The 13,589-nt window shown below is 44.6% G+C and overlaps 2 protein-coding genes across 6 annotated transcripts in view; one reads left to right on the top strand and one right to left on the bottom strand.

Moving 5' to 3' along the window:
- LOC139384314 (sodium/potassium/calcium exchanger 1-like) overlaps positions 1-2,458 on the top strand; it is a 39,234-nt gene extending 36,776 nt beyond the window's left edge. The window contains exon 11 of the transcript XR_011628835.1: positions 2,377-2,458. The gene's annotated coding sequence lies outside the window, so the exon portion shown is untranslated. The remainder of the gene's footprint in view (positions 1-2,376) is intronic.
- Positions 2,459-2,974: 516 nt separating this feature from the next.
- The window catches only part of LOC139384312 (C-myc promoter-binding protein-like), a 150,637-nt gene continuing 140,022 nt past the window's right edge, over positions 2,975-13,589 (bottom strand). For 2 of the 5 annotated variants that reach the window (XR_011628833.1, XR_011628834.1), the window contains 5 exons: positions 12,541-12,658; positions 10,430-10,592; positions 7,635-7,699; positions 4,766-6,258; positions 2,975-4,253 (listed from right to left, as the gene is read on the bottom strand). Coding sequence is in view for 1 of the 5 variants with exons in the window: in XM_071128992.1 (XP_070985093.1) it covers positions 6,122-6,258; positions 7,635-7,699; positions 10,430-10,592; positions 11,120-11,146; positions 12,541-12,658 (510 nt within the window). In the remaining 4 variants the exon portion in view is untranslated. Of the gene's footprint in view, positions 4,311-4,765; positions 6,259-7,634; positions 7,700-10,429; positions 10,593-11,119; positions 11,147-12,540; positions 12,659-13,589 lie in introns of those variants that run through there. The other 3 variants (XR_011628832.1, XM_071128992.1, XR_011628831.1) reach the window with 3 other exon arrangements.

Here is a 13,589-nt window from a genome sequence, read left to right as displayed (position 1 = left end):
ACGATTGGACACGGTATAAGTGATTTAATCCCAGTGTAGAAACACACACGATTGGCCACGGTATACGTGATTTAATCCCAGTGTAGAAACACACACGATTGGACACGGTATACGTGATTTAATCCCAGTGTAGAAACACACACGATTGGCCACGGTATACATGATTTAATCCCAGTGTAGAAACACACACGATTGGCCACGGTATACGTGATTTAATCCCAGCGTAGAAACACACACGATTGGACACGGTATAAGTGATTTAATCCCAGTGTAGAAACACACACGATTGGCCACGGTATAAGTGATTAAATCCCCATGTAGAAACACACACGATTGGCCACGGTATACGTGATTTAATCCCAGTGTAGAAACACACACGATTGGCCACGGTATAAGTGATTAAATCCCCATGTAGAAACACACACGATTGGCCACGGTATACGTGATTTTATTTCCAGTCTGAGACAACTCTAAAAAGATCCAGTCCAACAGTACATGATTCATCTCATCATCAGATCCACAGACCCGTCGAAGAGATGTAAAACAACACAAGGAACATTTTTTACAAAATGTCTTCTCTATACAAAGAGCAGATCAAATATTATACATTGACCCTAAATACAATGAAACATTTTTTTGTTTGTACATTTTCCTTCTAGAACGACTAAAAACCTTCTAGAGCTCTATTCAGTCTGTACAGCTGAAGCAGATTCTGTGATGGGAATGTAAAGATCCTTTGCGTTTACCGTCAATGCAGTCTCTGCTCAATCAGGAACACTTCCGCCTCGCGGATTGAATTAGAGCCCTTCATCTGCAGAGATTGACAACTAAACGATTTAAAAGCTGTTCACACTGCTGATATCATGAGTGATATTTTTTTTTTGGGGGGGGGGAACAGTCCAGGTCTCTCTTAAGCACTTAGTTGTGGTTGTTGGTAACAATCTTTAGCTTTTCAAAATAGCAACGTCCGTTTCATGTTTGCATAGTAGCGCTATTCTGCGATCGGTGCTCTCAGCTGTCAAATCATTGAAGTGGCCAGCTCTCATTGGACCCTTCTTTGACAAAAGGTCCTCTTCTAGCCAATGACATCAGTCTGTTGTTACATTGTAATTGGAGGTCACCGGCGTGCCTCACGTTAGGTAAGACGACTGTTGACGTTTCCGTCTATATTGCAGTCGGCCAGGAGAGGCGTTTAATGTATCTGTTAAAAGAGGGGGAGGGGGGGACATTATCACGTCATAAAGGTACTTTTCATGCTGAGTTGGAAGTATTTTCCCTGGCGAGAGAGATGTTGCTGCGGACTTTAAACCTGGGAGGATTTTCAAGTGTTTACCTGGTCAAGTGGACTCAACGGTCGTTGTCCACTCAAGACAACTGAAAGCATTATAATCTATGTTCAGGTGCACACCCCCCCCCGCACATAAAATCACCAGACATGATGTAAAATTAACTGAAGACAATACATCGCCAAAGGCTGATACTTGGTATCATCAGTATAACAGGCCTGGTATAAACAGCTGTGTCATCACAGCCACTGTACCGAGGTCCTGATACCTGGTTTCATCAGTATAACAGGCCTGGTATAAACAGCTGTGTCATCATAGCCACTGTACCGAGGTCCTGATACTTGGTATCATCAGTATAACAGGCCAGGGGATAAACACCTGTGTCATCATAGCCACTGTACCGAGGTCCTGATACTTGGTATCATCAGTATAACAGGCCAGGGGATAAACAGCTGTGTCATCATAGCCACTGTACCGAGGTCCTGATACTTGGTATCATCAGTATAACAGGCCAGGGGATAAACAGCTGTGTCATCATAGCCACTGTACAGAGGTCCTGATACTTCAACCACTTATTTTCACCCCCCCCCCAAAAAAAGGGTTTGACTGCATGTGATGTGCCAACTGAACATTCATTTGTGCTGCTGAACAACGAACCCAAACGTAGGGTGTTACTCCTATAGTACCTTGTATGGAAGAAACACAACTTGTGTCGGGCCTGACGTCCTTAACGTGGGTTAGAAACCAGAACAGAACTGGCTTCCGGTTTGAGAAATACATCTTGTGACTGGAGGGGCTCCATTCCATTTCAAATGGGTCAATTTCGAAAGTAAACCAAATTCCAAATTGAAAAGCATTGAAGAGAATTGACTGGAATTGAAATGGAATGAACCCCAAATCACCTACACATCAATGGTATGAATCATTCTTACTGAACCCCCAACTCTAGACTTATATCTCCTAACAGAACTAGACTGACCTAAAATATAAACGCAACATACAACACTTTCAAAGACTTTACTGAGTTACAGTGTATTGAAGGGAATCAGTCAATTAAAATAAAGTCATGGTGGGGCCTGGGAGGGCATAGGCCCACCCACTTGGAACCCAGTCCACCCACTGGGGAGCCAGGCCCACCCACTTGGAACCCAGTCCACCCACTGGGGAGCCAGGCCCACCCACTTGGAAGCCAAGTCCACCCACTGGGGAGCCAGGTTCAGCCAATCAGAATAATTTTTTCCCCACAAAAGTTAAAAAAAATTACAGACAGAAATACTCCTCAGCACCCCTCTCCTCTTCCTTCAGACGATCCCGCAGGTGAAGAAGCCGGATGTGGAGGTTCTGGGCTGGCGTGGTTACATGTGGTCTGCGGGTGTGAGGCCAGTTTGATGTACTGAAGAATCTAAATTCTCTGAAATAACGTTGGAGGCGGCTTACGGTAGAGAAATGAACATTCAATTCTCTGGAAACAGCTCTGTTGGACATTCCTGCAGTCAGCATGCAAATTGCACGCTCCCTCAAAACTTGAGACATCTGTGGCATTCTGTTGTGTGACAAAACTGCGCATTTTAGAGTGGCCGTTAATTGTCCCCAGCACAAGGTGCACTTGTGTAATGAACATGCTGTTTAATCAGCTTCTTGATTTGGATTATCTTGGCAAAGGATAAACAAATTTGGATGCAAACAAATTTATGCGCAAAATATTATTTGAGAGAAATAAGCTTTTTTGTGCGTGTGGAACATTTCTGGGATATTTTATTTCAGCTCATGAAAACATGGGACCAACACTTCACATGTTGCGTTTATATTTTTGTTCAGTACACACACTGTACCATCGTACTGTTTTGGATGATTATTTTTTGGTTCTAAAACACATAAATGAAAATAACATAAAAGGTTTTTGAAGGGGAACAGACAGTTACCTCAAAACTATTGAACAACCCCATACGTTCCTTGTAAATTCCCTGTCATAACCCACTATTCACAGTTTATAACACCTGAAGGGAGGCCCACACGTACAGGTGAATATGAAAGGACACGAAACACGGAACCTACTGTCGTGTAAGCAATATTCCCTCCATATATCAAAAGAGTAACTACATGTTCTTAACAGTACACAGAGGTCCTCAAAGGTACTTCAACTTTAACTTGAAGGTACTTTAAAAGTTACTCCAACTTTAACTGGAAGGTACTTTAAAAGTTACTCCAACTTTAACTTAAAGGTACTTTAAAAGTTACTCCAACTTTAACTGGAAGGTACTTTAAAAGTTACTCCAACTTTAACTTGAAGGTACTTTAAAAGTTACTCCAACTTTAATGATATTAATACTGATATCTGAGGAGCCGATTCATGCAGCACGTTGTGCCAACGATGTCAAAGTCTGTTTTACAGTTGCACATTTACTTTAAAAACAGAAACAGTGGTCAATCAGTTTTGTAAACGTCAAAGTATTCGACTCAGTATGGGTATTTCTGTAATAGATATTTATATTTTGTTGACCAAACGAATCAATCCATACTCAGGCTTTACGTCTTGCCAACAACAACATCTGTTGTAAAGTGCAGCGGAAATGAAGTATTTAAACGCAACATTTTGGCAGTTTTAAAGCGACTTTAGTTGTTTTGAGTGAATCTTTGAATGCCCTCACTGATACAATACTTCAAACCAGCTTAGTTCAGTTTAAGATGGACATCAGTGTGATACAGTAGCAGATACAGTTACACTACTCACTGTAAATACTACTAGAACATTCTAACATCCATCAACCACAGGAGGAGAGGGATGGATGTTTCACCCTGACACGAAGCCAGTACATCCATCAACCACAGGAGGAGAGGAATAGATGTTTCACCCTGACACGAAGCCAGTACATCCATCAACCACAGGAGGAGAGGAATAGATGTTTCACCCTGACACGAAGCCAGTACATCCATCAACCACAGGAGGAGAGGAATAGATGTTTCAGCCTGACACAAAGCCAGTACATCCATCAACCACAGGAGGAGAGGAATAGATGTTTCACGCTGACACGAAGCCAGTACATCCATCAACCACAGGAGGAGAGGAATAGATGTTTCAGCCTGACACAAAGCCAGTACATCCATCAACCACAGGAGGAGAGGAATAGATGTTTCACCCTGACACGAAGCCAGTACATCCATCAACCACAGGAGGAGAGGAATAGATGTTTCACCCTGACACGAAGCCAGTACATCCATCAACCACAGGAGGAGAGGAATAGATGTTTCACCCTGACACGAAGCCAGTACATCCATCAACCACAGGAGGAGAGGAATAGATGTTTCACCCTGACACAAAGCCAGTACATCCATCAACCACAGGAGGAGAGGAATAGATGTTTCCCCCTGACACGAAGCCAGTACATCCATCAACCACAGGAGGAGAGGAATAGATGTTTCACCCTGACACGAAGCCAGTACATCCATCAACCACAGGAGGAGAGGAATAGATGTTTCACCCTGACATGAAGCCAGTACATCCATCAACCACAGGAGGAGAGGAATAGATGTTTCCCCCTGACACGAAGCCAGTACATCCATCAACCACAGGAGGAGAGGAATAGATGTTTCAGCCTGACACGAAGCCAGTACATCCATCAACCACAGGAGGAGAGGAATAGATGTTTCACCCTGACACGAAGCCAGTACATCCATCAACCACAGGAGGAGAGGAATAGATGTTTCACCCTGACACGAAGCCAGTACATCCAGCTAAACAAATAAAACAGACTAAAATAAATAAAAGTCTTACTTTGTATAAATAGAATTCAAGTTAAGTAAAATATTGCTAATATTAGTCTCTATATATGACTATATAATACAAATGTTTTTTATTTTTATAAAAGGTCCCTACTACTACTGTCGTATATAAAGTACATTTTGTATTTTATGTAACAATTTGTACAAGATTTCTTAAAACATAAGTACCCCGAAATAGAAGACGTCATTGTGTGTGAAACCGTTGTTACGTTAATGAGTATGATCTCCATCCATCCAGAGGGGTACGTCCAGAACCTCTAACGACCAGGTGATGAGATGGGATTTAAATAAAAACAACAACATCCCTTTTGTGAGACTGGTCAGACTACATTAATAACCCCCTGGTCGGTCAGCTCCGTTAGTCTCTGGTCAGCCCCGTCACATCTCTCACAGGTGACGGACATGACCCCAAAACATCGCAGTGTCAACAAGCTCATCGTCACGCATTCTGTACGTCTTTCTAAAAGGGATTCCTGAGCTCGTCTTTAAAGCTCCTCAGTCCTCTTCGGGAGAGCCAACGTTGTAATACATGGATTTTTATACATGCGCTTTTCATGGACACAAAAGATCTCTTCATGTGGGCTACCCACGGCTGTGCTATGCCGAGTGACGGAGGTGACTGGTTGGCCGGGTGGAGGAGGTGACTGGCTGGCCGGGTGGAGGAGGTGACTGGCCGGGTGACGGAGGTGACTGGCTGGCCGGGTGGAGGAGGTGACTGGCCGAGTGACGGAGGTGACTGGCTGGCCGGGTGGAGGAGGTGACTGGCCGAGTGACGGAGGTGACTGGCTGGCCGGGTGGAGGAGGTGACTGGCCGAGTGATGGAGGTGACTGGCTGGCCGGGTGGAGGAGGTGACTGGCCGAGTGATGGAGGTGACTGGCCGGGTGGAGGAGGTGACTGGCCGGGTGGAGGAGGTGACTGGCCGAGTGACGGAGGGGACTGGCTGGCCGGGTGGAGGAGGTGACTGGCCGAGTGACGGAGGGGACTGGCTGGCCGGGTGGAGGAGGTGACTGGCCGAGTGACGGAGGTGAAACGTCAGGGGTAAAGGGGTCAGGGGTTAGAGGTAGGGCTCTCCGAAGGTCTTGCGACACTCCATGACCCCAGCGCTGGGCGGACGGTCGCAGTTGTGCGTCAGCTTCACCAGGTTGGGGCTGAGGTGGTCGTACGCCATCTTGTATTCGCGGTCAAAAGCATCTGGAGGGAGGAGAAAGAGTGAGACGAGTTACACCACATCGATGTTCAACACCGATTTCAATGGCATTTAAACTGAAGACCTTCTGGAGGAAAACTCCGCAGTCCACTGCAGGAGCATTCAACAGTGTATGGGTTGACTTCTAGAGGACGTGTATGGGTTGACTTCTAGAGGACGTGTATGGGTTGACTTCTAGAGGACGTGTACGGGTTGACTTCTAGAGGACGTGTACGGGTTGACTTCTAGAGGACGTGTATGGGTTGACTTCTAGAGGACGTGTATGGGTTGACTTCTAGAGGACGTGTATGGGTTGACTTCTAGATGACGTGTATGGGTTGACTTCTAGATGATGTGTACGGGTTGACTTCTAGAGGACGTGTACGGGTTGACTTCTAGAGGACGTGTACGGGTTGACTTCTAGAGGACGTGTATGGGTTGACTTCTAGAGGACGTGTATGGGTTGACTTCTAGAGGACGTGTACGGGTTGACTTCTAGAGGACGTGTACGGGTTGACTTCTAGAGGACGTGTACGGGTTGACTTCTAGAGGACGTGAACGGGTTGACTTCTAGAGGACGTGTACGGGTTGACTTCTAGAGGACGTGTACGGGTTGACTTCTAGAGGACGTGTACGGGTTGACTTCTAGAGGACGTGTACGGGTTGACTTCTAGAGGACGTGTACGGGTTGACTTCTAGAGGACGTGTACGGGTTGACTTCTAGAGGACGTGTACGGGTTGACTTCTAGAGGACGTGTACGGGTTGACTTCTAGATGACGTGTACGGCTTGACTTCTAGAGGACGTGTACGGGTTGACTTCTAGAGGACGTGTACGGGTTGACTTCTAGAGGACGTGTACGGGTTGACTTCTAGATGACGTGTACGGCTTGACTTCTAGAGGACGTGTACGGGTTGACTTCTAGAGGACGTGTATGGGTTGACTTCTAGATGACGTGTATGGGTTGACTTCTAGATGATGTGTATGGGTTGACTTCTAGAGGACGTGTATGGGTTGACTTCTAGATGACGTGTATGGGTTGACTTCTAGATGATGTTTCTGGGTTGACTTCTAGAGGACGTGTATGGATTGACTTCTATCTAGAGGACGTGTATGGGTTGACTTCTATCTAGAGGACGTGTATGGGTTGACTTCTAGAGGACGTGTATGGGTTGACTTCTAGAGGACGTGTATGGGTTGACTTCTAGAGGACGTGTATGGGTTGACTTCTATCTAGATGACGTGTATGGGTTGACTTCTAGAGGACGTGTATGGGTTGACTTCTAGATTACGTTTTTGTGCCTTGTTGCACCTGAAGAGTAGTTGGCTGCGAGTACACTACAGTACTTCTGAAACTACTAGCACAATGAACGCAGACTTACCGATGTCAATGTTGTCCTTTCCCAGAGCCACCAGACACAGGAAGAGGATGTCTCTGTACAGACTCCTGCACAGGGAAGGGCACAGGGACGTTAGATGTTACAGAGGACATTTAGCAGACTAGCTACAGTAGATAGCATGAACGTCTGTCTGTCTTTGACATCAAAGGGGCTAATGATACTTAATGTTGACCGTAACCTTTTTCCCAACCTTGCTATATTTACACCAACGGACTCAAATCAAAATCACATTTTATTGGTCACATACACATGGTTAGCAGATGTTATTGAGTGTAGTGAAATGCTTGTGCTTCTAGTTCCCGACAGTGCAGTAAAATCAGTTTCCCAACAACTACCTAATACACACTCATCTAAAAGGGGTGAATGAGAATTTGTACAGTTGAAGTCGGACGTTTCCATACACCTTAGCCAAATACATTTAAACTCAGTTTTTCCACAATTCCTGACATTTAATCCTAGTAAAAAAATTCCCTGTTTTAGGTCAGTTAGGATTATCACTTTATTTTAAGAATGTGAAATGTCAGAATAATAGTGATAATAATGATTTATTTCAGCTTTTATTTCTTTCATCACATTCCCCAGTGGGTCAGAAGTTTACATACACTCAATTAGTATTTGGTAGCATTGCCTTTAAATTGTTTAACTTGGGTCAAACGTTTCAGGTAGCCTTCCACAAGCTTCCCACAATAAGTTGGGTGAATTTTGGCCCATTCCTCCTGACAGAGCTGGTGTAACTGAGTCAGATTTGTAGGCCTCCTTGCTCGCACATGCTTTTTCAGTTCTGCCCACAAAGAACTGTTTGTCCACTCCAATATCTTGACATTGTTGTCCTTAAGCCATTTTGTCACAACTTTGGAGGTATGCTTTGGGTCATTGTCCATTTGGAAGACCCATTTGCGACCAAGCTTTAACTTCCTGACTGATGTCTTGAGATGTTGCTTCAGTATATCCACATAATTTCCCTACCTCATGATGCCATCTATTTTGTGAAGTGCACCAGTCCCTCCTGCAACAAAGCACCCCCACAACATTATGCTGCCACCCCCGTGCTTCACGGTTGGGATGGTGTTCTTCGGCTTGCAAGCCACCCCCTTTTTCCTCCAAACATAATGATGGTCATTATGGCCAAACAGTTCTATTTTTGTTTCATCAGACCAGAGGACATTTTCCCAAAATGTACGATCTTTGTCCCCATGTGCAGTTGCAAACCGTAGTCTGGCTATTTTTTATGGTGGTTTTGGAGCAGTGGCTTCTTCCTTGCTGAGCGGCCTTTCAGGTTATGGACTCGTTTGATTGTGGATATCAATACTTTTGTACCCGTTTCCTCCAGCATCTTCACAAGGTCCTTTGCTGTTGTTCTGGGATTGATTTGCACTTTTTGCACTAAAGCACGTTCATCTCTAGGAGACAGAGCGCATCTCCTTCCTGAGCGGTATGACTGCTGCGTGGTCCCATGGTGTTTATACTTGCGTACTATTATTTGTACAGATGAACGTGGTACCTTCAGGCGTTTAAAAATTGCTCCCAAAGATGAACCGGACTTGTGGAGGTCTAGAATTTTTGTTGAGGTCTTGGCTGATTTCTTTTGATTTTCCCATGATGTCAAGCAAAGAGGCACTGAGTTTGAAGGTAGGCCTTGAAATACATCCACAGGTACACCTCCAATTGACTCAAATGATGTCAATTAGCCTATCAGAAGCTTCTAAAGCCATGACATAATTTTCTTGACTATATTTTGGCTATACTTTCCAAGCTGTTTAAAGGCACAGTCAACTTAGTGTATGTAAACTTCTGACCCACTGGAATGGTGATACAGTGAAATAATCTGTCTGTAAACAATTATTGGAAAAATTACTTGTGTCATGCACAAAGTAGATGTCCTAACAGACTTGCCAAAACTATAGTTTGTTAAAACCTGTTAAGCCAACCCCCTCCTTTTTCGAACATTCTGTTAAAAATCGCGCAACTTTTCAGCGTCCTGCTACTCATGCCAGGAATATAGTATATGCATATGATTAGTATGTGTGGATAGAAAACACTCTGAAGTTTATAAAACTGGTTAAATCACGGCTGTGACTATAACAGATAGTGTGTTTGATCGAAAAGCGCAAGAAAAACTGCTCACTGAAAGCTAAAAATAATATCCATGCGTCACTTTCATGGATTGTTAAAAGGGCACAAAATTAATTATGGACCTGCATGCAATTCCTACAGATTCCACACGATGTCGCCATTGTCGTCATTATCCGGGGAGTTTTTTGTTGGTACATCCAACTAACTGGATTCCATTTCTTCTGCATTTTAAAAATCTGACTTGTTGGCTAGATTCACAACGAGTGTAGCTTTAATTCTATACCCTGCATGTGTATTTTGATGAACGTTTGAGTTTTAACGAGTACATTTAGCATTTAGCGTAGCGCATTTGCATTTCCAGGTGCCTAGTTGAGACATCTGCGTCTCAAGTAGGATCAAGAAGTTAACAAGAAATTTGTGGAGTGGTTGAAAAACGAGTTTTATTGACTCCAACCTAAGTGTATGTAAACTTCCCTCTTCAACTGTACATATAAATATATGGATGAGCGATGGCCGAGTGGCATTTAGTGATGCGCTCTGAATGTTGCAGAGAGATAGAAATAGGACGAATAGAGCTGATGATTCTTTATCCTGGCAGACAATTAAGTTCTACATGAAACATTTCTATCTGAATGTTTCAGTAGCGTTACATCCTCCTGAACATGCCCCATGGACAATGGTGTCATCAATGTGTAACCCCTGACCTTTGCCTCTTGACCCCCAGGCTCTGCCCCAGCAGCTGTAGGAGCTGTCCCATTGGTCGAGAGACGTCGTTCCTCTGGATGCTCTTGACCACGCTGTGGAGTAGCTCCTCCCCAAACGGACGCTCCGCCTCGCTCACAGGACGACACAACGGGTAGCCCACACCTGGAGGCAGGGGTCAGGGGTCAGAAAGATGGATATGTAGGCTACACTAATACACACTTCATATATACCAAACGTGTCCACGTATACACACACACACGTAGGTATGCAAGACCGATCACACACACACACACAGTAAAACACAGATGCTAACCCATTCTCAAATACAGGAGTAGATAGATAATACAGGAGTGTATTTGAGATCCAACTAGACAAAGACACACATTAAAATGTTGGAAGAACTGAAGAAAACGAATCACTCTAGAAACAACATCATTTAGACAAGTCGATCAAAGACAGCCCACAGAATTCCCAAGACTGTCAGCCAAGAGGAAAACAGCAATACAAGCGATGCATTTTCAACCACATAAAGAAACCGAGGACAGAGAAAACGAAAACAGGTTTTTCCCCCAAAACGACGACAAGGAGAACAAACAGGGTGCAGCAAAGCAGAGAAGAGCAGACAGGACACACAGAGAGAGAGACAAAGGAGAGAGACTCGGCTGCCGAGTCCTAAAGAGAACACTCACTGTCTAACAACAGAGCACAATTAAGCCCTGAAACACAGAGAACAGAGAGAACAACAGACCCCTGTTAGCTCCCAGACATTAGTAACCGAGGACAGTAACCGAGGACAGAGAAAACGAAAACAGGTTTTCAGTACACAGAGATCCAACATGGCTGCCACATAGCTGCCCATGGTTCAGAGCTCTTCCATCTGCCAAAGTTAGGCTACAAAGTTAGGCTACAAAGTTAGGCTACAAAGCTAGGCTACAAAGCTAGGCTACAAAGCCAGGCTACAAAGCTAGGCTACAAAGTTAGGCTACAAAGCCAGGCTACAAAGCTAGGCTACAAAGTTAGGCTACAAAGTTAGGCTACAAAGCTAGGCTACAAAGCTAGGCTACAAAGTTAGGCTACAAGACATCCACAATTCATACAGATATGCTCTTCTTAAAACCACAGTAAAATATAGACTTGGCTTTATCTGTTCCTTGATAAAACAAGGTGCTGAGATGGTTTCAGGACCTGCTGTAGACTGTGACTTAATGCATTTCACTGAGACGGTTTCAGGACCTGCTGTAGACTGTGACTTAATGCATTTCACTGAGACGGCTTCAGGACCTGCTGTAGACTGTGACTTAATGAATTTCACTGAGACGGTTTCAGGACCTGCTGTAGACTGTGACTTAATGCATTTCACTGAGACGGTTTCAGGACCTGCTGTAGACTGTGACTTAATGCATTTCACTGAGATGGTTTCAGGACCTGCTGTAGACTGTGACTTAATGCATTTCACTGAGACGGTTTCAGACCCTGATGTAGACTGACTTAATGCATTTCACTGAGACGGTTTCAGGACCTGCTGTAGACTGTGACTTAATGCATTTCACTGAGACGGTTTCAGGAACTGCTGTAGACTGTGACTTAATGCATTTCACTGAGACGGCTTCAGGACCTGCTATAGACTGACTTAATGCATTTCACTGAGACGGCTTCAGGACCTGCTGTAGACTGTGACTTAATGCATTTCACTGAGACGGTTTCAGGAACTGCTGTAGACTGTGACTTAATGCATTTCACTGAGACGGTTTCAGGACCTGCTGTAGACTGTGACTTAATGCATTTCACTGAGATGGCTTCAGGACCTGCTGTAGACTGTGACTTAATGAATTTCACTGAGACGGTTTCAGGACCTGCTGTAGACTGTGACTTAATGCATTTCACTGAGACGGTTTCAGGACCTGCTGTAGACTGCGACTTAATGAATTTCACTGAGATGGCTTCAGGACCTGCTGTAGACTGTGACTTAATGCATTTCACTGAGACGGTTTCAGGACCTGCTATAGACTGACTTAATGCATTTCACTGAGACTGTTTCAGGACCTGCTATAGACTGACTTAATGCATTTCACTGAGACGGCTTCAGGACCTGCTGTAGACTGTAACCTACTCTGTGTGTTCCACAGGATGTAGAACGGCTGGATGAGATCCCGGTGCAGCTTGAGGTTGTCCCATAAGATCTGGATCAACACGTGTTTACTGTCCTCTGACATCCAGTGGCGAGGGACCTGGGGACGGACAGGGACAGATATGAGACACACACACACCAGCTCAATGACAATATATCTGGAGGGAGACATAGGGACAGATATGAGACACACACACACCAGCTCAATGACAATATATCTAAAGGGAGACGTAGAGACAGGGAATAAGGGGTGAGGTGTATAGACAGGGAATAAGGGGTGAGATGTATAGACAGGGAATAAGGGGTGAGGTGTATAGACAGGGAATAAGGGGTGAGGTGTATAGACAGGGAATAAGGGGTGAGGTGTATAGACAGGGAATAAGGGGTGAGGTGTATAGACAGGGAATAAGGGGTGAGGTGTATAGACAGGGAATAAGGGGTGAGGTGTATAGACAGGGAATAAGGAGTGAGATGTATAGACAGGGAATAAGGGGTGAGGTGTATAGACAGGGAATAAGGGGTGAGGTATATAGACAGGGAATAAGGGGTGAGGTGTATAGATAGGGAATAAGGAAGAGATGTATAGACAGGGAATAAGGGGTGAGGTGTATAGACAGGGAATAAGGGGTGAGGTATATAGACAGGGAATAAGGGGTGAGGTGTATAGACAGGGAATAAGGGGTGAGGTGTATAGACAGGGAATAAGGGGTGAGATGTATAGACAGGGAATAAGGGGTGAGGTGTATAGACAGGGAATATGGGGTGAGATGTATAGACAGGGAATATTAGGTGAGGTGTATAGACAGGGAATAAGGGGTGAGGTGTATAGACAGGGAATAAGGGGTGAGATGTATAGACAGGGAATAAGGGGTGAGGTGTATAGACAGGGAATAAGGGGTGAGGTGTATAGACAGGGAATAAGGGGTGAGATGTATAGACAGGGAATAAGGGGTGAGGTGTATAGACAGGGAATAAGGAAGAGATGTATAGACAGGGAATAAGGGGTGAGGTATATAGACAGGGAATAAGGG

The sequence above is a fragment of the Oncorhynchus clarkii genome, chromosome 26, assembly GCF_045791955.1.
Source record: "Oncorhynchus clarkii lewisi isolate Uvic-CL-2024 chromosome 26, UVic_Ocla_1.0, whole genome shotgun sequence".
NCBI lineage: Eukaryota > Metazoa > Chordata > Actinopteri > Salmoniformes > Salmonidae > Oncorhynchus > Oncorhynchus clarkii.
The sequence above is the reverse complement of the archived record's forward strand: the minus strand, read 5'-3'. Positions and strand labels throughout refer to the sequence as shown.